This window comes from Microtus ochrogaster, chromosome 6, assembly GCF_000317375.1.
Source record: "Microtus ochrogaster isolate Prairie Vole_2 chromosome 6, MicOch1.0, whole genome shotgun sequence".
In the NCBI taxonomy this organism is placed as follows: Eukaryota; Metazoa; Chordata; class Mammalia; order Rodentia; family Cricetidae; genus Microtus; species Microtus ochrogaster.
In genome coordinates this window covers 59,255,878-59,279,805 of record NC_022013.1, presented here as the reverse complement: position 1 = coordinate 59,279,805, position 23,928 = coordinate 59,255,878, and the positions used below count along the sequence as shown (strand labels likewise).

Genomic DNA, 23,928 nt, shown 5'->3' with positions numbered 1-23,928 from the left:
TTTAATGATTTCGGTTTTGATATGGAAGCAAATGAACAAATACAAACAAACCAAAGTGAGAGCAAGGGAGGAAAAAAAGAAAGACCAGAAAGGACCCCCATGTGAGGTGTGGAAAGGGACTAGGCGCAAACTGGAAGCAAGAGCTGAGTTCCCAGGTGTCTGGAGGGGACCTCCTGTCCTGCACAGGGACCCTGCATTAAATCTTGTCTGTCTGTCTTGCAGGTGGTGCCGGAGAACGGGAGAAGGTGCCAGCCAACCCTGAGGCGCTCCTGCTCATGGCCAGCTCCCAGCGTGATATGGAGGACTGGGTGCAGGCCATTCGCCGTGTCATCTGGGCCCCGCTGGGAGGAGGTACTTCCCGTAGCTCGCATGCCCACCCTGTAGAACCCTTGTCTACAGGTAATCTTGTTTTCTTGCCCTGAACTCACAAGTTCTTTCTCACTTGGGACTTGCTGACTGCATCCTGCATGTCTGATGGCAGCCTGCTCCTTCTGCTACTATATCCTTGAAGTCATGCCTCCCACCTAGTAGGTGGCCCCTTGGCAGGGGACACAAGCCACTAAATAGAGGCCTGTGGCCTTTACATGCTCGTCACCTTCCATCTAGACACCCTGCTGAGTGCTCTTCCCCCAGACTGCAGGTGGTGCCACACCACCCTGTGTTCATATCCAGTTCCTCAGTCTTCACCATTCCCCTTTCCTAGGCCTCCCTGCAACACTGGAACCCAACGCTGACCCCCATGTCCACTTCCTGTCCTTCATCTGCTGTTTGCTTGCTTGTTCATTCAAAGCCTTCAGTCAGTGGCGAAAGATACCTGGTCTATTCCAGACACTTGGGAATTCAGCACTGAGCAAAGTCAAGCGTTGCCCCTGACCCCTACACCTTGCTGTCTGTCACAGTCTCTAGAGAAGACAGACAAGTACACATATCTGAAGGCATTCATGAACAAGAGACCCAAGGGGGCAGAGGGACTGACACAGCCCAAGAAGGGGCGTGTGGACCATTGCTTTGGCCCATCACATCCTGCTCCTAGCGCCACCCACAGGCATTGAAGCTTATGTTTGGACTGATCATGGCCTGGCTGCTAGTCACAATTTTCCCTTCATCAAGGGAAGTGCCAAGGCAGAAATGGTTCCTGAAGGTTCCCACTGTCTCACCCAGCCCTGTGTGGGGCTGGGCCTCAGGGGCCAAGAGAATGCGCGCCAGTTGTGGCATTTCTGGCTCAGTGCTCTCATGGACAGCCAACAGCTGGTGCTGGCGTGAGTGGTTGCTCTGGCAGTGTAACCTGTTGTCCTCTTGATCAAGGCAGCCAGGACAACACAAGAGCCTAGCAGTTGCTAGTTAGTCAGATTCCTTATTCCTGGTGCCTTTGCTTATTTACAGGAAAATGAACATCAGAAGGAATACTTGCAATCCAAGCCCCAGAACTTATCATTAGTGCCAACCGTGATTGTAGTGATTGTAACGGTGTTCGCACCTGCTGGGTGCCCAGGGAGAGTCAGTCCCCCTGCCTTTTAGAAGCTTTTGTTTTGGGTTTGCTAATAGCCACCTTGGTGGGTATGAAGTGCTGTTTCATTGTTGAAACAAAGTGTTGCAAGAAGGCTAGAGGCAGCCAGAAGCTAGAGGATGTCTGGTGGGAAGCTGCCAGAACCCGCCAGCCCTGGCTGGCACAGGGGAGCATTGATGTGGGCCAGAGGAAGCTCTGGCTGAGAGTCAGGTGGTGGGTGAGTGCCTCCTGGTCCCCCTCCGGATATGGGCTTTACCTCCTCAGGGAGATAGGGAGAGAGCATTGGAGAGTTCTGAGGCAGAGAATGTGGTGATCTGACATGCAGTTTGGAGGAACGTCTGTCTGCTCCTGGATAGGCAGGAGGGGAGGGGAGGTCCAGAATCTGGACTGTCTGTGCAGGAGTGCAGCGCTTCTCGTGGGCCTGGCTGCTGAACTGAGCAGATTGCAACTCTGTTCAGGAACTAGGGGTGATGAGATCTCCAGGACTGTGAGGAAAGCAGGTGTGAACGCTGACTCCGGGAGTCTTGCCGAGCATCTTGCAAGGGTGGAGGTCAGTGACGGTGAAAGAGGTGCCAGCGTGGAGCAGACTGGAGGCGCCGGAGATGGCGGGGATCCTGAGAGCACGGCTCTGTCTGGGCACATTTGGGTGTGGGCTGTCTGTGAATCTGTATAGGCAGCTAAGGTAGGAGTCAGAGGGCTGGGGATCACTTCTCCCCGGCACCATTTGCTCCACATCTCAGCCTCACCAAGAGACTCATGAAGACAGTCTTACTTCCTGTTCCAGTGATTAAGCCAGTGAGCCCGAGACTGGGCTTCGGTCATTTGAACCTGCTTCTGAAGCTGTGTGACCGTTCTAGTGAGACATGAAGGTTCAGACACCAGGTGGAGACTTCCCCATGGGCTTAGGGACAGGTGGGACAGGTTCACAGCGTCCTCAGATCTCCTTCCATGAAGCACTTAAGGCCCCTCTCCTAAAAGAGCTTCAGGAGCCCATGATCTGGATCCTTGAGTCAGGGGAGACAAGTGGCAGTCATTGCTCAAGGCTCCAGCCCCGGGCTTTGAACTGTCAGCCAGGAAAGGCAGGGCAAGAGCAACTGCTTTATCTGGGAGCTCCCCGCAGCAACCCCCGCTCAGCCACCTTTAACTCCCTCTCTGCTTTCTGCCACCCTGTCTTCCCTTCCTCCTCTGGCAGCCATTAACCAGTCTCCCCTCCCTGTATGCTACACGGAGCTCTGCGCTCTTGCACACGCCGCTCAGAGACGCCATCCAAGCTCAAGAGCCCACCTGGCACCAGGCTCCTCACAGAAGAGAACCATCATCATGTCTGGGCTCTCCAGCCCTGCCCCCACTCCCACCCCAGATGCTCCCAACCCAACAGACTAGAACTCAGTGAAGTAGACCTGGTGAGGACCCATAAGCAGGAGGCAACTGCAAACCTCCATTCATCTGGGCATTTTCTAGGCTGGTAGGTCTACTTTAGGAACCTCCAGGTTGGGAAACTGGGGTTCAGATAGGAGAAAAGAAGCCAGCAGCATTGTCTACCCACCCTAGCGGGGAGTAGGAAGCTCACCCTTCCCACCTTCAGACTGACCCGAGAAGAGAGACTAGACACTTTGGATTCTACGCACTTTTGGATGGAGGACTTTAGCTCCACGCTCAGGTTCAGGGCCTACGCTGTTAGTCTCAGTGTCCCACAGCTCAAAACTTTGGGAGTGTGTGCTTTCCCCAGGGACACACAGGTAAGGATATACCCCTTGCCTTTTCCACTTCCTGGACTGGTAAGTCCCCTTATCTCCTCTTCCTCTTGTAGTTCAAGCACCCTGCAGTTACCCTGATAGTCCGTGACAGCCTTTCCACCCTCAGCCAGTTCATACCTAACCAAGCTCTGGCTGTGTAAGGCGAGGAAGTCACCAGGACATGACATCAAAATACCCCATTTGGAATAAAGACAGGACGTGATTGAGACTCACTCAGCCTGCCTTTATTTACCACTTTGATACTTTGATCATTATGGATCTTTTTGCATTAAGATTTGAGACAGGGTCTATTATCTACATAGGCCTGGCTATGATCAGTCTGAGATCAGGCTGGCCTCAAACTCATGGAGATCCACCCACCTCTGCCTCCTGAGTGCTGGGATTAAAGGCACGGGACACCACTGCCTGGCTCAAGGTGTGTTCTTAAAATTACTCAATGGGTGATCTTGGTTCTTAGAGCAGCTCTAAAGTTTCCCTCGGTGGTCCATACTCCCGGCTATGTCCCACTAAACCTGAGCAGGTAAAGTGATGGTCCCTTGTGCTTCTACCTAGCTTGAGGAGGGGCCCCATTCCCCCAGACTCAGGGCTTTCTTCCTCTCTCCATCTGTTCATTCTCTGCTTCTGTCCACCTGCCTCCTGGTGTAGGCTGATCCTGCACACCACTCCGAACACACGATTGTGAGCTCTTCTAGACCAACCCGGAGAGGTTAGGCTTTCCAAAAAGACGATTTTGGAATGATCTGTCGGTTCTCGGCCAGGAGACCCCAAGCAAATAGCATCCTATCTGAGGCTTCACAGCTTCTTGTAAAAATGGGTTGTTAATTATCTTTTAGATCTGCTGGGAGGAGACAAGGTCAAATCCAAGCCTGGTTTCAAGGAGGTAGGAGACCTGGAAAGCCTGGAGTGTGGGATCCCCTTTAGGTCGGGCATTAAGCTCTGCTGGCAGGGTGATTCAGAACCAGTTGCCCAATCCTCTCTGGCCTTCCTTGCACCTCCTGAAACTCGTGCCTCTGGGATTTTGGTCTGCTTGGGTGCTCCTGAAGCGGGACCCCAGCTAGGAAGTGATCGCGTGGGGAGCTGCTGCCAACTCAGGGCTCCTGATACAGCGGTGCAGAAAAGGGGGTGCGCACCGGGAACTCCCAGCGCGGGGAGGCATCTCAGGCACTCGATCCTCCCTCCCTCGCCCCGGGTCCGGCCCCGGGCGGCTCTGGCCGGGCAGGCGGCGGGCAAGACGCTACCTGTGCGCGTGCCGGGCATTCCTGCTTCTGCTACCGCGCCGCCGCGCCCGGGCGCGCCATGGGCCTGATGCCGGCTGCTCGGGCCTTCTCCAGCTGCCGCGCCTGCCCACGGCCGCCCTGCCGCCTGCCCTCCTGCTGCGCGCCCGCCGCCCCAGGTAGGGGCTCGACGGGACGCGCAGGGCTTGGGGGATGGGGGCTGAGGGAGGGTGGCCCACATCACGGAACCCGGGGATCCTAGATTGGTCCCAGGGGGCTGCGGGGATGTATGTGCATGTGCGTGTCGGGGAAGAGGAACTGGGGATCCCCTATCCTTTCTGGCAGGGGTGAAAGCTGTTTGGTGAGATGGGAAACTACGTCTAGGAATTTAAAATCTTTCCCATCCCCAACTGCTTAGACACCTAGCAGGAGATGGGTCAAAAGCTGGGACTCCAGGGCCTGTTGCTGGCCTCTGAACCGCCACCAACCAGAGGAGGGAATAGGTTTGTCTTGGGGCCTGACTGGCCTTAGACAACCCATCCTCTAGTGCCTTAACCTCTGGTGGTTTTCTAGCCACGCTGAGGGCAAGTTAGAAGGGATTTTAGCCTCTTGCCAATCTGAGACTGTCTCAGAAAGCAGGACCTGAAATAGGAAAAGTCGGTGGTCCAATCAAAGTGGGGGTGGATGTTCCAGGAGTCGGTGCAAGGCAGGTTGCAGGTGGGAGTGGACCAAAGAGCATTAAAGTTTGTAGCTAAGAGGGAGACTGTAGATTTCCCCAAAGTTTGCAAACCTCTGGAGAATTATTTTCTCCTTGTCCTCCTCCCACCCCACCCCCACCCCCGACTGTGGCCTCCTCTCCACTGGGGAGAGCCAAAGGCAGAGAGACAGCAGCCAAGCCGACCTGCTGCCTCCGCTCTGGGACCAGATCCAGAGGGAATCCCAATGGCCCCCCTTTCTTGCTGTGGCAGGACTCTGGCCCCCTCGCACCACCACCACCACCACTTCCCTTGAGGCACTAGGTGCCCTGTGTTGGTATTGCGTGTTCACCCGTGGGCATAGCTCCAGGACTCGGCAGGGAGGTTGAGGGCCACTTCCAGGGTGTTTTAGAATGAGCTCTGAGCAGCAGCTGGGGCTGTGGCTTCTACTCCTGCTTGAGATTCTGAGAGGTACTTACCGGAGGCACGTAGGTCAGGCTGGAAGGAACAGCTGGTCAGGCAGAAGCTGTGACTGCAGGTACCCTGAGGAAAGCCATCCCCAAGAGCTTCCTCTCAGCTGGCAGAGTGGGCACTTTGTGACAACCGTGGGCCGGGACCTCTAGGAACCACATACTGGCTGGGTTTCCAGCAACATGACAAGCCTACTGGAACTGATTCTTGGCATATTTCCCCTCTGAGACTTGCCAGGAGGGCTTTGGGAGTTCAACAGGTGGGGCCAGGCCACACAGGGTCTGCCAGAGAGGCAGACTATGGTAAAGAAAGCAATGGGCAGGGCCACTGGAAAGGGAGGCTGCCTGAGGCCTGATCGTGGCTTGCCTACAGTAGGGCCAGCTGGCAAGGAAGAATCAGGAGGCTGAGCAGGAATGAGGTCTGGATTTTTCCTTTCAAGAGTCCAGTGGAAGAGGGGATGGCCTGGGAATGCGGGGCCATCCTGGGCCTTGGGGCACTCTGTGAACATAGATGCTACTTCACTCTGTAGATGGAGACAGAGGCCTGTGGTCCACTGGTTTAGCCAAATGTGCGTCCAGGACCTGGATCTCTTTGGTCTTATTACTTGCCCCCTCTGTCCCGACCTCCTGGCATCTGGGGCCGGTGCTCACGTAACCTTGTCTCCCCTCCAGGCATCCTTCCTCATCCCCGCCCTCCAGCACCAGGTGTTCTCCATCCCAGCTACTCCATTGACCCCCTGGTCCCCTTCCTCTACTTGCTTGTTTCCTCTGTCACCTCCGTCCCCAAACCTCTTCTATTTTGAAGTGCTGAGACCTTGTGACTTTCCCCGTTGCCCCTATCTGGGGCCAGTGAGAATGTTCAGGAAGGCTTCAGTGGGAGGCAGGGTTGGGAGGGGCTGTCACGGACAGACCTGTCAAGACTGGGTGTCGCCGCGCGGACAGATGGGCTCGTCTAAGTTTTGTGCCTAGGGGCTGGTGGAGGCCAGCAGGGCAGAGCTTGCCTGGCAGCCTGGTTAGTAAAGTGAAGATCACAGCGGGTGCAGCGGGGAGCATGCTCACAACCCGGGATGACTCTGAGACTCCTGGTGTCGCTCACACATCCACAGCTTTTACTTTCTGGGGTTCTAGCTTCCAGGGGCCACCTGCCACCTGAAAGTACAAAGTGGAAAATTCCAGAAGCAAACAGCTCATAAGTTTTAAATTGTGGGTTGTGATGAAATCTTGAACCCTCCCACTCTGCCGTGTCTGGGATGAGTCATCGTTTTGGGGTGCTTGTTTTGTTTATGTCACCTGCCTATCAGATTCGTTGTCACGGTACTATAGTGCTGGTATTCACACCGCCTTTATCTTGTTCCACAATGACCATTTGAGGAGCTGCTCCTTTAAGTGAAAATGCTGAAGTACAAAAAGATGAGTTCGGAGATGGGGTGCGGGGAGCAGGGCATCCACGGAAGGGACCTTCCGTTCTAGTGTATTGTTGCAATTGTTCTGTTTTGCCAGCTCCTTAGTTCAGGTCCTAAAGAGACAGATGGCTGCCAGTGGTGCCTGTTAGCACACCAGAGCAGTGCATGCTGCCACCAGGTTCCCTCAGGACCACAAGAAGGCCGCATCCTATCTTTCCTCACCCTGTGCTCCACCCTAAACTTCTCCAACGCACGGGCTCCCTTCCCCAAGCGCCTCACTCGGCCCTTGTAACTCTGCTGTTTCAGGAATGCCCTTTCTTTTGTTCCCTATCATCCCCTCCCTCCTGCCCCTCCGCCCCTCCCACCCCTCCCTCTTGGTCCCCTTTGCCTTCACTCTCTCTCTCCTTCTCTCTCTTCCCCTCTCTCCTCTCATGGCCAAGTGCACTCTATTGGCCACGTCTACGTTGTCTCCCTGCTCTGGACTCTTCCGGACGCCTCTGGCTGTTCGCTCCCTTATAAAATAAAAATCTTCCCCTCAAGCGTACTATGGAGCCGTCGTGATCTCCTTTTTCTATGTCTGGTGCCAAAAAATCCTCAGTTTACCCTTAGATCGTGCATGTTCTACTTAGGGAATGGTGTTGTCTGCAGTTTCCCTGGGGATCTGGGTTTGCTTCCCCTGAGAATAGGGGGGACTTCTGCTCTTAGAACAGGGCCAGGCACAGACACACAGTGAGAGGCGGATGCCTAGGGCCCGGGGAGCAAGGAGGCTGGTTGGACTCACCTGAGCTTTGCGAGTCTGTGGAGAGAATTTGGCAAGTCTTCTGTCTTCCTGACTGGTCTCCAGTCCCTGGGAGCTGAGGCCAGGAGCTGAGGCCAGTGACTTGGGACAGGCAGAGGCACTGCATTGTGTTTGTTCTTCCCATAATCTCCGTCCTCCACCTCTGCCCATGGCCCTGCAGAAATGAGTGTCTTTACACTGCTATGCAATGGAAACAGAAGGCCTTGCATGTGCACGGGTGCTGTGGGGCTTTAGTTGAAGATGTGTTTACAGTCGTTTGTGCTGTGGAGCATTTGTTTACCGATGCAAAGGTGTGTTGCAGCCTTTGATGTTGCATTTGTGTAATTTTGTAAAGCTGAGTTATTTTGCCTGCTGCAAACACCTGATTTGGTCTACTAAAGAGCTGAATGGCCAGTAGCTAGACAGGAGAGGAATAGGCGGGGCTTCCAGGCAAAGAGAATAAAATTGGAGGAGAAATCTAGAAAGGGAGAATGGAGAACAGTGGGAGAGGAGGATGCCAGGGGCTAGTCACCCAGCCACACAGCCAGCCGTGGAATAAGAGCGAAAGAAAAATATAAAGACTAAAGGAAAGCTAAGAGCCCAGAGGTAAAATGTACTTACAGAGAAACGAGATAATTTAACTTAGAAAAACTAGCTAGAAACAGGCCAAGCTAGGGCCGGACATTCAAAAGTAAAAGTCAGTCTCCTTGTATTTATTTGGGAGCTGTGGCAAGCCCCCAAAGAGTAAAAAATAAAGCAAAACAAAACAAACAAACAACTAGACATGGGCATGACTGTGTGGAAGCTGACCTTGGTGAGGTTGAGGCGTGGGCAAAGCTGAAGGAAAGGTCCATATGGGTGGTGGGGAGGAGGCGGGTGCCAGGCCAAACTAGCCGCTGCCCCACCTGGGGACACTTCCTCTGTGTGTTCCATGACTGCTCATTTGACGTAATGGTACTTCTGGTTACAACAGACATGACTTCCCGTGGCTTCCTTCTGTGGGCTGGGACCCCTTCCCCACTTATCCAGACTCTAGTGTCATTTGGGGAGGTCTGTAGTCACAAATGTCTCAAAGCAGGAAGCAGCCGAGGTGGGTGGGAGGCAGCAGTGGGTTTCTGTCAGAGGTGCTTTTATCACGCTTGCCTTGTGGAAACTTAGGGCTGTTGCCGCCGTAAGCACAGATATTTCAAGAGAAACTCGAGCTGGGGTACAGCTCAATGACAAAAAGCTTACCTAGCGTGTGCACTTCGAAATAAAGAAGGAGAGAGGGAGAAAAAAAAGCTAATTTAAAAAATGTTCCACACCCCCTCAAAAAACAAAACAAAACAGGTAGTGGTGGCACATGCCTTTAACCCCAGCGCTCAGGAGGCAGAGGCAGGTGGATCTCTGTGAGTTCGAGGCCAGCCTGGTCTACAGAGTGAGTTCCAGGACAGCTGGGACTACACAGAGAAACCCTGTCTTGAAACCCCTCCCCCCAAAATAAAACAAAACTGTTCAACGTGACAGGAGGAGGTAAACTTGTGCAGCCTAGGCCCTGAGCGTGGGTGACTGAGTCCTGAGAGAGGAAGAGCAGAGTCTCTGTGTTCTTGGACCAACCAGCTCTGAGCGCAAAGGCCTGAGCGCAAAGGCTAGGACACTGTTCAGCCTGAGTCTGGCCTGCTTTGAGCTGCCCAAGTAGACATCGTGTCCCCGGGCTCCAGGCTCTCAGCCTTCCCCAAAGTCACAGTCAGGGAACTAGCCTGCCAAGTCCCAGAAGAGGGAGGTTTCCATCTTTTCCAATACCACTTCCTCTGCTGTGACCTGATGGTCCCTGTCCATGGGACCTGCTGCTGGGCGCCTCCATCTTCATGGTGGTGACAGAAGAGCTGGGATGTTTACTGCGTCCAGGGCCACACTGAATGGGCTTCACTTGGACCCTGCCACAGGCACACACAAGTTGACATGTTCACATGTTCACATGCACAAAGAAAATCCCAAACTGTGTGTGCATATGGTGCACACCTTTCCCTAAGAAGGCATGCGGGGCAGGGGCATCTTCCTCACCAGCTCTGAATGCTTTATTTCCAGATCGTGCAGTTTAAGGCTCAGCATTTGCAATGCCATTCTGTGACAGGGTTTCTCTGGTAGCCCTGGCTGTCCTGGTAGCTCTGTAGACCAGGCTGGCCTCGAACTCACAGAGATTCACCAAGTGCCGGGGTTAAAGGCGAGCACCACCACTCCTCGACTGCTTCATCTTAAAGCTCAGATGGCGGTGGAACCATCCTTCCCTATCTTTGAAGCTGTACCCCTGAACAGTTACGTCCACCTCCCTCCCAGTCCCCAGCGACCACTATTCCACCTCCTCTCTCCGAGAGTGACAATGTAGGAATCCTTACCAGTTTGGTCACACAGCTTTTGTCCCTTTGGGAGAGCCTTATTTTGCAGTGTCTTCTGGATTCATCCCTGTCGTAGCCTCTTAGAATTTCTTGATTTTGCAGGACAGAACCACGTCTCATTGTGCAGGCACAGCGCGTTGCGTGTGCTGATGGCTGGCCGAGTGTCCCCCACCTTGCACGTTGCTGTTTGCAAAGCTGCTGTGCACATACACACACACACACACACACACACACACACACACACACACACACACACACCTTTGACACCCCACTTTCAGTTCCTTTCCCTCATCTAACCAGCACTGGAATTGCTTGCACAGTAATTCAGTACTCAGTTCACTGAACTGAGATACCACACTGCATGGATATCCCAGCAACACCATCTCTTGTCTCTGCTAATGGTGCACAGTGCTTCATTCCCCTACCCCGAGCAGTGCGTAGCCTTTCGGTTCCTCTTCCTCCCTGTCCGCTCTCCCTAGTTTCTCTTCTGATGACAGTAGCCTCTGAGGGATGTGAGGCAATGTCTTGTAGTGTTGTTCTTCTTCTCCTCCTCCTCTCTGGTGTGTGTGTGTGTGTGTGTGTGTGTGTGTGTGTGTGTGTGTGTAGGAGAGAAGGCAACCTTGGTTGTCTCTCCTTGTTGGGGACAGGGTTTTTTCTTCACTACTGTGTATGACAACATAACTGGCCCAAGTTTTTAGGGCTCCTCCTATCTCACTCTAGGAACATGGGATTACACATGGGTGCTACTGTGTCCCAAGTTAACACGGATCTGAACTAAGGTCCTCACACTTACGTGTAGAGGCTTTACCCACTGAGCTGAGCTGGTGCCCCGGCACTCACTGCATCATTTTGATGAATGAGGTTGAATGGGACGATGCTTTAATGAATGATGTTGAATGGGGTGATGTTTTCATGAATGATCTTGAATGGGACAATGTTTTCCACATCAGTGTGTCGACAGTCTTGTCCCGTGAGCTGTCCTGTGCCTCCCTTTTATAGCAGTGCGCAATGAACTGACCCAAGAGGGATCTGCTCATTCTTATGTGCCTGGGCATGGCATGGTTTCCCATCTGGAGTGAGTTCCAAATCCATGAACACAATTCAAATACATGCTCCCTGAGGCCATTTTCTCCTGGCCTGAGCAAGCTCCACAAGCCAGGCTAGCCGCGCTATGAGCCCCGCCTAGCCACTTGGGGGTGCCCTCCCAGCGTCTAATCTGTACCCTTGGAAAGAGCCTCCTTTGGTACCCACAGCCTTCTCTGCCTTCAGCTGTCCCAGACACCCTTCACCCGCCATTGAGCAGAGCGGCAGTGGAATCTTAACAGTCTCTTCCTGTGTCCAGGGATCTTTGGGCAGCGGCTGGAGGACACAGTGCACCATGAGCGGAAGTATGGCCCTCGCCTGGCACCTCTGCTGGTGGAACAGTGTGTGGATTTCATCCGGGAGCGAGGACTCGGTGAAGAGGGGCTCTTCCGTATGCCGGGTCAGGCCAACCTGGTGAGGGACCTGCAGGATTCCTTCGACTGTGGGGAGAAGCCTCTGTTTGACAGGTGAGCTCTGAGAGACGGGGCAGGAGAGGTGGGACCAGTTGGTAAGCCTGCTGTAGTTTCCCCCTTGACACCAGCTTCTCTGAGCAGGGCCTGCCTGGTGTGTCGGCTGCCCCTATGACTCATGCATGTTTAGCCAGTCTGCTCAGAGGACGGACTGCCAGTGCACAGAGTCACTCTGGTCCCCTGGTCTTCTTGAGGTTGTCTGCCATGTGGTAGTGTTCGAAGCTCTTCCCTGACCCTGGTAGAGGGAAGAAGGCCTCAGCTGGCTGCCAGGCCAGCATGGCTTAGACACAGCTGCATCTTGGAGTCCAGGCTTCCTGCAGTGTGCCTCTTAGCTCTGCCTCTTCTTAGTGACCCAGCCCAAGCTTCCACAGTGGTATGGTACCTAGCAGCTGAGTTCCATCGCAGTCAGAAGACAATTGCTTCTGCCCGCCTTGGATCTGTGCTCATCACTGGGACTTTCCCATGGCTACTACGTGGAAACTACGTCCACTTCCCTGGGCCTGAGAGTGGGGGAGTGGGGCTTGCCACTCCGTGGGGTTGTGTGGGCTCGCTTCTCTCTGCCAGCATCCCACTCAGTACAGATCTGTTTTGCATAGAGCTCTTGTATCAAGCCATGAAACCAAACAAACCAGGCATCCATAAAGCTGCCTTTTCTGACATCTTCCCTCAGACAAGGATCCTTCTATCTCAGGACAAACCAGCCCTGCAGTGCTCACAGCCCTGGGCTTTTCTGGTCCTACAGAGTGTAACACTCATCCATCCAGTTTCTTCCCAGAACCATGGCCATAGCCAGAGCTGTGACAGTTCTTCCCTTACCTGTGGCCCTCAGGACTAACCACGGGGCATTGGAGTCCCTTTACCTGGAGCCTTTAAATGCCTGTCCACAGCTTGTAGAAGCTTGTGGCTTATTCTCCATCTCTGCCAGACAGTTCTTGTCTCTCCTGTAGGCCTCAAGGTTAGAGACTGCTTCCAGCAATCACGGTCTTGGTAGGACCTGGGGGCAGGGGCTTTTAGAAACTTCCCGGGGTCAGACACCCTGCTGCAGTGTTAGACACTGGAAAGAAGTCAGACCTCGCACTGCCATATTCAAACTCCCTGGGGTTTCCTGGCAAGGTACCAAGCCTTCGGGCCTAACCCACCCTCTGGTGTCATCATCTTGTCATGCCTCCTGTTTTAATGCATGGTGCCAGCCGGGCCCAGTTTGGTACCCATCCCTGAATTCAGTTCTGTAGACCTGCATCTCAGCTTGGGCAGAATGACAAGGCCCTTCCTCCAGGCTGTGACCTAGGAAGAGGTAGTGGGCAGTGGGCAGTGAGCATCAGCAGCTTGGCTTGTGGAGGGAGGTCAGGAAGAAGAAGCCCACATGTGTGGATCTTGGGAATGTGTGGTCATATGGAGGCCATAATATCAAATGTCTGCCAAAAGGACCCAGGGCTTTAGGATGCCAGCATGGTACATGGCCAAATGTCACCTTATTAGGCAGCCAAGATCTGCTGGCCCAGGTGTAGCTTGAAGTGCCACCTTGGAAGGGGTGCCAACTGTGGCCAGAACTGTCCCACAGAGTCAAGGCAGATAGGAAAAGGGAGAGTGAGCCTGAACTGGGAATACCCTTGAATACCCCGGCCCTGGCACACACATACACTTTAGCCTAGGCATCTCTGAGCCCATAGTGGAGACTAAGTCCAGTTGTGGCCATCCATGGCCCTAGAGATGGAGCAAGGCATTGAGACCAGAGGCAGGGACCTGACCTGTCACCTGTCCAGCCAGTGCTGGGTGCTGCTCTCTGCAGGAAGGTCAGCCCTGGTGGGTTCCCTCTGATATAGACTCCCCAATTCAGCCAGGGTTCATCCCAGGAACTAAACAAGCTCAAGCAAAGACTTTGCTGTACCCCATGAGAGCTTCCTGTAAGCTGATCCGGGTCACAGGTGATTCCTTCTACCTTGAGCAGCTGTTGTGAGAGGACCAGCCATGCGCTGTGGCTTCTGCAGCAGAACATCTGCCAAGTCCCACACTGTGAACACAAAACCGAATTCTCTTCACCCCTTAGACACTAGACTGGATTTGAGCCAGTGATGTGAGGCTGGTGAGTAGATCCAAGTTGAAACTTCCGGTCTCTCTGTCACCCTCGCCCCCGTGCAAGGGTCCTGCCTTCTGTGCTTGCAGGCAGCCTGGGTCTGCAGCTGGCTATATGCACACACCTCGACCTGAGACCGGGTACTGTCTTGGTCTCATGGGAGGTCATAGCGTACGTGTTAGTCCTGCAGCTTCCTGGGGTCGCGTTCTCACTCATGTCCCCCTTTTCACCCCAGCACCACAGACGTGCACACAGTGGCCTCCCTGCTGAAGCTCTACCTTCGGGAGCTCCCAGAGCCCGTCATCCCTTTCGCCAGGTATGAGGACTTCCTCAGCTGCGCCCAGCTGCTCACCAAGGACGAGGGGGAGGTCAGTGCCTCCCGGGACACATCCTGGGGGTGGGCTTGGGGAAGGGGGCAGCAGGCTTGTGGAGTCAAGATTTGTCAATGGCACATGGGTCCTGACTGCAAGGCTGCTGTGCGGGGCAAGGAGGGCCCTCAGCTGTGGAGTCTGGGTAGGACTCCGGTTCTCCTCTGATAGTTAGTGCATGAGTAGAAGAGGGGTGGGGTGGAAGGCAGACCCCTCTTAACACAGCGTACCCAGTTCTAGCCACCGCACAGCGCACACTTCTGCTTCCCCATGGTCTCTCACACCCTGCTGAGACTCCCAGGCTCTCGAGGAGCCTGTTACCTGTTTTCTGAGATAGCCGCCAGGACAGGCCTCCGTCCCCTCCCCTCCACACTCTGCCCTCCTGGCCTTGCTGGAGCCATCTGCAGCTCTGGGCTGCTGCAGCGGACAGACTGTTTGCCTTCTCCATGACTGTGCCTGGGTGAGAGTTGTTATCTGGCAAATATTTGTGCGCTGATAAGTGAGCCGAGACATTCCTCTGTGGCCTTGCAAAGGCCACCCCTCACTCTAGCTCCCAGAAATAAAATCAGTCTCCTCAAGAGGTCACAGCCACACTTCGGAGGGACAGAGGAGGTCAGCTGGGAACTGGCCATGCATCCCTCCCTCCTCCCGTCCTGCCTTTCTCCAGTTAGGGAAGGCCATAGTGCTGGTGTCTGAAATTCTCTGTTCTCTTTCTTCACAAGGGGACTCTGGAGTTAGCTAAACAAGTGAGCAACCTTCCTCAGGCCAACTACAACCTGCTCAGATACATCTGCAGGTAAGCGGCCTGTTTGGGGCAGGCCTCCTCTGGCTCTGCATTCATTCCCTCCATCCCTGGAGAGACAAAACTGTACAGAGGGTCTGTTCACCCCCTCAACGCTGCCTCAGCAAGGGTGGGATGGCAAGAAGTGCAGAAGAACACATAGCTGCAGGAGGTGGTCGGTCGTGAGTCATTTCAGAAGGACCCTGCCCCCTGCCTTTCTGGGTACCTCTCACTTTCCTTCCCCACATGCTGGATGCTGACAGGGGTCTGCTGGGATGACACTCACCCAGTGCCAGGCGGGGTCCGAGCTTATGGCGCATTTGCCTTCTACACTAAGGATGGCCATATCTTGTTCCTTGGCCTTTGTTTCTCAGGATAGTCTTAGATCTCAGGAGCGGTCTTCCTTGATCACATACAGGTGCAGCTGACTGTACCCAGTAGCCATAGAAAGCCTGAGAGGCTTGGCTGAGTGTGGAGATGGAAGGGGGCCTGAGGGCACAAAGGCGGCCATGTGGTGGGGTTGGAGTAGAGGGCGTGGCTAGAGGGTGTGACTATGTGAACTTGAGGGTTGGGTGGCTATGGGATATGCCTGCGTATTGAAGGTAGCATGATAGCATAGTGAGTGGTTGGGTATCAGGTAGCTGAGTGGGTGTGGATGGGGCGGGTTTTGTGTGGATATGGCTAGGGTTTGGCTGTTCATAGCTGTGACAGATGCAGGAGCATGAAGCATAGGTATGTAAGGTGTGGTATGTGGATTGATGGAGCAGGTAGTAATGCGGGTGGCTGACTGGTATGGGGTGGGCATCAGCAGTATGGTATGGTGGGTATGTCTGCGGGGTGCAGCTTGGAGTGTGGTGGGTGGTGGTGGTGCAGGGTGGAAGAGGTGAAGTCGGTGTGGGCTGGGCTTGGTGGGGTGTGGTATGGTGGCCATGGCCATGTGGGGCTCAGAGCTCACGGTAGACTGGAGTTCGGAATTTGCTGCTTCACTAATGGCATTTTTCTCTTTTGCAGGTTTCTGGATGAAGTGCAGGCCCACTCAGATGTCAACAAGATGAGTGTCCAGAACTTGGCAACAGTCTTTGGCCCTAACATCCTTCGGCCACAGATAGAGGATCCAGTAACCATCATGGAAGGTAAAAGGGAGGTGGCTTGGTGGTGCCCAAAGCTGGGAGATTTGGGCTCGTGTTAGTCACCAGCACATGCTTAACACAGCTTATTGCCAGAGGGACAATAGCTTAAATGTCCTGTCTCCATCTTTAGGGACATACCCTCCTTCCCTCTGTGGCTGGTAGCAACCGGTTATTGGAAACAATGAAAATGACCAGTGGATAGAGAGGACGGAGCAGCTGGGAATCAGGAGTCCTTCTCCTTGAACCCACACAAATATGTTCTGCCTTAGTGCCACAGTGAAGTGATCGTCTTAGGTTCCAGGAGGATAAACCTGTGCAAGCACCAGGGAATTTTTCTCTTGTGATAAGTAATAATAAAATGATGTTTTAAAAGAGCAACATAGTGAGGCTAAGGCGGGAGAATCACATAAGTCCAGGAATTTGAGGTCAGTCTGGACAGCATGAGAAATGGTCTCAGAAAAAGGAAGCGAGGAAGAGGTGAATAAGGAAACAGTCAGTCTCCGCTTTGCAGCTCATCTGTGCCGTTCAGGAAGTCCTCACACTGGCCTGTGTGTGATTATAGTCCTTAAGTCCCAGATGATGAAACAGAGGCCATGTGAGGTGCGATAACTCAGCAGGGCCAGTCAGCTGAGCTTGCAGAGGGCCCTCGTAGAGAGAGGCCAGTGTGGAAACGAGAGCCTGTGTGCACAAGCCTTTGGGAAGCCTGTCCCCAACAGAGCCAGTGTAAGGACCTTGCTGCCTGGGTTGTTCACATCTGGTTGGTGAGGACACTCCTAAAGTCCTGGTTTAGACCTGAGGACATGGGCCCAAACTTGGATGCCAGCAGCAGCCCCATAGCCCAGTCTGGGAGGGCTGAGTTTTCTGGCTGAGAAGTCTTCTGTGATTTCTCCTGGACCACTAGGTTTCCATGGGAAGTCCACCTAGGCCATGGTCTCTCTTCCCAACTCTGCTGGAGGGAGCACGGCTGTAGAGCAGACACTGTTGACCTTTGGATGACCCTATCTTTACTGCTGAGCCACATACCACCACATGGGAGCTGTACCCTCAGATTGGGAGCCCGGCATCTCAGGGATGATGGAGAGGTTGGGTGGCCAACACTGTGCATATGTGCATTTATGTGTATGCATATCTCCATACACATTAAGAAGACTTTATCAGGGCCTGAGCCATGGCTCTGTGGTTGAGTACGTTTGCTGCTCTGGCAGATGACTCAGGTTTGGTTGCTAGTATCCGCGTGGCAACTCGCAACACTTTGTAACTCTGGTTCCAGAGGATCTGACTTTCTGTTCTGATCTCCACAGGCACTAGGCACATGTGTGCTGCACATAAATACATGTAGGCAAAATACTCACATACATGAAATAAGTACTTTTTATTATTATTTTTTTATTTATTATGTATACAATATTCTGTCTGTGTGTATGCCTGCAGGCCAGAAGAGGGCACCAGACCCAATTATAGATGGTTGTGAGCCACCATGTGGTTGCTGGGAATTGAACTCAGGACAGGCAATGCTCTTAACCTCTGAGCCATCTCTCCAGCCCGAAATAAGTACTTTTAAAAAATTTATTTATTGCATTTTTTATGTGTATCAGTGTTTGGTCTGCATGTATGTCTGTGTGCCATGCGCATGTCTGGTGCCTGCTGAGGTCAGAAAGAGGCATTGGATCTGTAGGAACTCGAGTTATAAATGGTTGTGAGCCACTCTCTGGATGCTGGGAATTGAACCAGGTCCTCTGCAAGAATGAAAAGTGTTCTTAACTGCTGAACCATCTTCCCAGTCCCCAAATAAGTAATTTTTTAAAAGGATGTATACTCATGCATGTGTGTGCATGTGTGTGTGCGTGTGCGTGAGAGAGAAAGAGAAAGAGAACCCTGTTCCAGAGCCCTGTATCCTCAGAGGGTCTTCATTAAGGCACAGCCAGCAGCAGCAATAGCACAGGAGAAACTGAGTTGTTGATGTGCTCTGAGAACCTGCTAGGTTCTTATTTCCAGTTCCATCATCCTGTGACCTCGATGAGCATCATGTCTGCATGGCATCTCCCTCCTCCTAGGTGCGCAGTGCTATGCTTCCTCCATGCTCAGGGGATTTGTGGGCACAGACCTGTCTGTGCCTGGTTCTGGCTGGTGTGACAGTCATCTCTCAGACCCAGGTGAAGGTGCCCTGCAGGAACGGGCATCCTGTGTCTGAGCCGTAGCTGACCCTGCCAACCTTTCCTGGCTCTTTCTCATAGGCACTTCCTTGGTTCAGCATCTGATGACTGTCCTCATCCGCAAACATGGACAGCTCTTTGCCGCCACCTCCCTGGAAGAACCTGCCTCGCCCCGTGGTACTGTCCAGGGCACAGTAGAGTGGGGCTCTGAGGAGGTCCCCCAGGACCACCAGGGTGAGCCTGGAAGCCCTGGCTTGCCCACACACAGGACCTCATCTCTGGATGGGCCAGCTGCAGCAGTACTCTCTAGAACTTCTCCCCCACGCCTTGGCAGCCAGACTGGTCCTGCAGCCACCAGCCCTGGGAAGAGGATGCACACTTTGCCTGGCTGGAAATCCTCCTTTCGGCAAGGGTCACGGTCGGAGAGCCCAAAGGGGGGCAGTTCCTCCTTAGAGGTACCCATCATCTCTGGTGGGAACTGGCTCATAAACGGGCTATCTTCTCTACGTGGCCACCGTCGGGCTTCATCAGGGGACCGGCTCAAGGATACGGGCTCATCACAGAGACTCTCCACCTATGACAATGTGCCCCCATCCAGCCACTTTCCTAGCACTGCCAGCATGGCCAGCATGGCATGGTCTGCAGCCTCATCCTCCCGAGAGGCGTCTGTCAGCAGTTGCACAGCCTGTCGGGCCAGCGACTCTTCTGCCTGTAGCTCCTTACACACTGAGTGGGCTCTTGAGCCCTCTCCCCTCCCCAGCAGCAGTGAGGGCCACAGGTCACCAGACCTGGGCCACAGCCTGGAGGAGACATGTGTGGGCAGTGGCAGCAGTGAGCCCAATGACCCAGGCAGCCCCACACAGGCTCATGTCCGCCGCTGTCGGGCTCTCCAGGGCCAGGTAGCTGAGCTCAGGGCAGAGCTGAGTCAACAGAAGACTGAGTACGAGAGGAGCCTGAAAAGGTAAGGGCCGAGCTTATGATAACAAAGCTGCAAGGGGCGGGGCTCAGAGCAGCCAGCCTCCAGGTTGCCTGCCTTGGAAAAACACCCTAGAATGTTCAGGGCTGGTGGGTCAGGCTCCACAGATGCCTGCCGAGGGCATCAGGAACCAGGCGGCTGCTCCAGGATGCAGTGAGTAAGAACAGGGCCTTGAATGTATCACTGGAGATGGCCACACTGCCAGTGTGCAAACCAGCCTGCTCCCGGTGCTTGTTGCAAGCCTCGATATCTCTGTTCCTTACCAATACAGGCCCCTCTTTGGGAAGAATTGGGGGGCATGGTGGAGGCCCTGACAGAGTGGCTTGGACCGCTTGGAAGGAGTTTAGAATGAGGGTGGACCTTAGCACAGGAAGGGAGAGGACATTGTACCATGTCCCATCCATTAGGCTTCTGGAAATATGCCTCTATTGGCATACATGGAGCCCCATTCTTCTTCCCGAAACCCAGTCTCTCCTGTTCCAGTATGTCCCTAAGAGAATCTTTTGTTTGTGAAAATATGGATGCTGCTGTGGATGCTGGGGGCACAGCTGTGTCTTAAACTCCCCAGAATTCTCTGCCTTACTCATGTTTTGGGGTGTCAGGATGAAGCCATGCACAAGGTTCATTAGAAACACACGGCATGCTTGGAAGTGGATAAAGGACAATCACACTGGGAATGGAAGGGGACCCTCCTCAGGAGAGGATAGGAGGCTTGGGGTGGGGTTAGGGGAGCACACCTTGGAGCTGTGCCAGCCTTGAGCAGGGTCATAAGGCAGGGCCTTTAACCAGGGTGATGCTTGGTCTTATTCAGAGGGCAGTGTGTGAAAAAGTTGATGGACTGTCTGTCTCAAGGACTTTGGCTCCTCAGATAAGAAGGCTTACTGGAGGTCCAGTAGGAATCAATGAAGAGACCGTAGGAGTTCAGGCCCTTGGGAGTGACATGGGCCACAGGGTCAGTAGGGGAGATGGGAGAAACAGGAGTCTTTGGCGCGTGTTCTGACGATGGATTGAATGCGCCTTGCTCACTGATGGGTGGGGACAGCTCAACTGGCAGAAAGGTTTTAGAGTTGAAGGGAGGAGCCATAAGCAGGTGCTTCTTGGGCAGAACTAGAAAGGACAGGGCTTGTCTTGAGGAAGCTGTCAGGAGCTGCGTGTTGGACTGTTCAGTTAGAGATGCTCGTGAACAGGCCAGGAGCTTAGTAGAAGGGCTTGACAAGGTCACTGTAGCATAACATAGACAGAGAGGGGAGGCCCAAGCAAGGAGAGGGTAGCAAAGAAGGGCTGGGGAACTCGGGAGGCAGAGGCAGGCAGATCTCTGTGAGTTCGAGGCCAGCCTGGTCTACAAGAGCAAGTTCCAGGATAGGCTCCAAAGCCACAGAAAATCCTGTCTTGAAAAAACAAAAAACAAAACAAACAAACAACAACAACAAAAAAAAAAAAAACAAGGACTGGGGACAGGGGACAGAAGGCAAGCGAGAACGCAGTGCCATCCTCCATGAGGCCCCTTTCTGATGGCATTGCCTGTTGCTATGGTAATGGGAGGTCACTTTTCTCTAAGCATTGTGTCTGGGGGCAGAGGGGGTGGACTCACTGTGGTCAGTGCTGCATGCATGTTGTCCCTATGTGGTGACAGTGCTCTGGGGAGGATGGGGGGGTCACCTCTGCATTTCAGAGGATGCTAGGTCCATTGTCATCTGTCTTTTCAATGCCGTGGAGCTCAGACTGCTGTGTAGGCTCTGGCATGGCTAGACTTACAGGGTGGTCATGGGAGGTGAACCCCCAAGGAGGACATGAAGGGCAGACAGGAATGTCCTCTGGATTTCTGTTCCTCTGGAGCACTGTGTAGACAGCAGCAGGAGCTGTGGGTATGAGCACATGAAGTAAGGTCAGGGACCTCTGCTCCCCTTGCCAGTGGCAGGGATCCCTCACCAGGACAGTTGACAGGACTGGAGGGACAAAAGGCTAATCTAGTGCTCAGTGCTAAGACAGGAATCCTTAGGGTGGCTTTTCTGGGTCCCAAATCCAAGGAAGCCTCCCTGTAGGGAGCCCCCACGGGCTGTGAGATCCCTCCCCGCAGGCCTCTGTCCTCCCTGCCTTGGTGAGACCCAGGGCCATTCCTGCTGTGACAGAGCTCCAGTATCTGGAGTCTGAAACTCCCTCTTCTTGATTTTTAAGCATCGAGGAGGGCAGTGCTGACTTGCGGAAGCAGATGTCTCGGCTGGAAGAGGAGCTGGACCAGGAGAAGAAGAAGTACGCCATGCTGGAGATAAAGCTCCGGAACTCAGAGCGGGCCCGTGAGGATGCAGAGCGCAGGAACCAGCTGCTGCAGAAGGAGATGGAGGAGTTCTTTGCCACCCTAGGAAGCTTGACTGTCGGGACCAAAGGGGCCAGAGCCCCAGAGTGAAAGGAGCAGAGTATATGTCTGTATATGTCTGCTCACTCTCCCTCAGGGGCTGGCCACAGGCTGCAGAGAAGCCAGAAGCTTCAAGTTTGGGCCAGGCCACCAGCAGGGCCATCTGACCCCAAGCGCCAGATAGAAAGAGCCTGATGCCCCACAGGGGCTGTCAGGACCCCAAATAGTCCAGGCAGGATCTGGATGCTTCTTCAAACCTATGGGTCCCAGCAGGTGTCAGAGGGGACAGTGCCAAGATCAGCATTAGCCTCTCATCCAGGAAAAGTTCCCAATAGCCACCCAAAAGGATGGCACCTAAGAGCAGGGCCACCGCCAAGAACCTCAGTCTTTATTAAATGTGCTCTGAAAACATAGCACCTGTCACCAGCCTCATTCTTCATGTCTATGCCGGTGGAGTTGATCAAGTAATTCTAGAAAGGTTGTGCATTCCCAGGGGGAAGCTTTCTTAGGGTCCCAGAACTGTGGTTGGGGAAGCCATAGCCACCCCCTCAGCTATCCCACCTCACAGCCTCTGTGACTCCTCCTTGCCCTGCAGGGGCTTCTGGGATGCCCTCAGTAGCATGCTCTTCTCTGCAGGGGCCCAGCTCAGCTCCAGAGGCCTGGGCCTGCAGGAGAGCAGAGCTCATGGGTCCTCAGGGTGTCTCCTACTCTATACTGGGCCTGGCCCGCCTTCCAGATCTGGGAGTGAGAAGAGTTACATAATTTCCATGTCTACTCATTACTTTAGACATCCTCAGACTTCATGTGTCCCCTGCCCACCCCAGCTTACAGGCAGCTCAGACGCATTTTGGTTGCCACATTAAAATACCTAACCATCTAGGAAGGCTCTTGGCTGGTGTGGCACAAGAGCTGGTCTACCTGGAGCAACCAGAGCCCGAGACAGCTGGCCACAATATATCCACTGGCCCATGGGTCTCTCTCCTGTTTCTAAATCCAGTCAAGCAGACAATATAAACTGACCTGCAGGCCTGGCTGTGGGGAGGCCTTACAGGCAGCAGCATTGCCCCTGCTCCTTCTCAGAGTCACTGTGTGCGGCTTTGTTTCCCTCTTAAGCAGTAACCTAGGATGATTGGGGTGGCGGTGGGGACTAAAGAGGTCATTAAAGTAGCCAGGTTTCTGATTACTACGTGGAAAAGTCCTTAAGCCCCTAATGTCTCAGGTACCATGTCTGACAACACTTGGCCAGTAGAATGGCCAGGGTCACAGTGCTACTGGGTAGCACTGGCTACCAACACAAGGCCATATGCTCCCACCCCAGTGGTAAGGCTGACTGACGTCTGACCTCTTAATGTCCTTAGGAAGGTGACTGGAGATTTCTACAACTAGGATGCCTGCCAAGAGGTCGGGGGTCAGAGAGTCCCTGGGATGTTAATTTATGCTATGGCACGCTGCCACAACCAGCCTGCATTTCTTGCCAAGCGTTCACCACCACCCTCCCTGTGCTCAGAGAGGAAAGGCTAAAGCGACTCATTCCTCAGAACTTCCCACATGAGACTAGAGAGACTGGACCTCTCTCTCCGTGAGAGGGGAAACTGAGCCTCAGGGAAGTGAGGTGCAACCACCAGGGCATTCCCCTGACCCTGCTGTGTTCCCTCACCACAGCTGTAGAATTCTGCTGAGTTGCCTCAAGCAAAAAATGCCACCAGCTCACCAAAAGAACTTCTGGGATCAAAGTCTCAAGAGGAAAGGCTGTCTGACCACAGTTAAGGCCGGCTGCCTGCCAGCCCCGGACAGGGTTGACAGTTAGCAAGCCAAGGCTGCCACCTGCTGGCAAGACGAATCTAGGCACCTACAACCTTTATGGGAAACCAATGGACTGCAGCTGTCAGTCTTCTGCCTGTGTGATGCACACTCCCCACCTGCCTACACATCTGAGTGTGAAGCACTGAGCACCTGAGACTCATCCATGATGGGTCTTTGTCCCGGAACCTCTCATCTTTCCCTTCCCTACCCTTTAGTTTATATTTATACAAACTGTTCCGAGCCTCAAGATTCCTGCCGTACTCATACTAGAATAGCTTCACTTAATATTAAGTCAAACAATGAGTTATGAACATGAGCAGATGAGGAATGAGTTTTCTTTAAATCTGGTGAAGTTCTCTATAATGACATGTAGTAGGAGGCCGCTTATTTATTCCCAGCTGCTCAGCCCTGAAATAACCATGCAGAAACTGTATTAATTAAATCACTGCTTGGTCTATTAGCTTTAGCTTCTTATTGGCTAGCACTTAATTTAACCCATTTCTATTAATCTGTGTATTGTCACGAGGCTGTGGCTTAC

General features: G+C 53.5%; 1 protein-coding gene across 6 annotated transcripts in view; it reads left to right on the top strand.

Moving 5' to 3' along the window:
* The window catches only part of Arhgap22 (Rho GTPase activating protein 22), a 157,783-nt gene extending 135,656 nt beyond the window's left edge, over window positions 1-22,127 (top strand). For 3 of the 6 annotated variants that reach the window (XM_026779908.1, XM_026779909.1, XM_026779910.1), the window contains 7 exons: window positions 223-399; window positions 11,542-11,749; window positions 14,062-14,194; window positions 14,917-14,990; window positions 15,987-16,108; window positions 18,340-19,219; window positions 21,410-22,127. In XM_026779908.1, the coding sequence (XP_026635709.1) occupies window positions 223-399; window positions 11,542-11,749; window positions 14,062-14,194; window positions 14,917-14,990; window positions 15,987-16,108; window positions 18,340-19,219; window positions 21,410-21,638 (1,823 nt within the window). In that variant the 3' untranslated portion in view covers window positions 21,639-22,127. Of the gene's footprint in view, window positions 1-222; window positions 400-11,541; window positions 11,750-14,061; window positions 14,195-14,916; window positions 14,991-15,986; window positions 16,109-18,339; window positions 19,220-21,409 lie in introns of those variants that run through there. The other 3 variants (XM_026779911.1, XM_026779912.1, XR_003377069.1) reach the window with 2 other exon arrangements.
* Window positions 22,128-23,928: the final 1,801 nt, after the last annotated feature.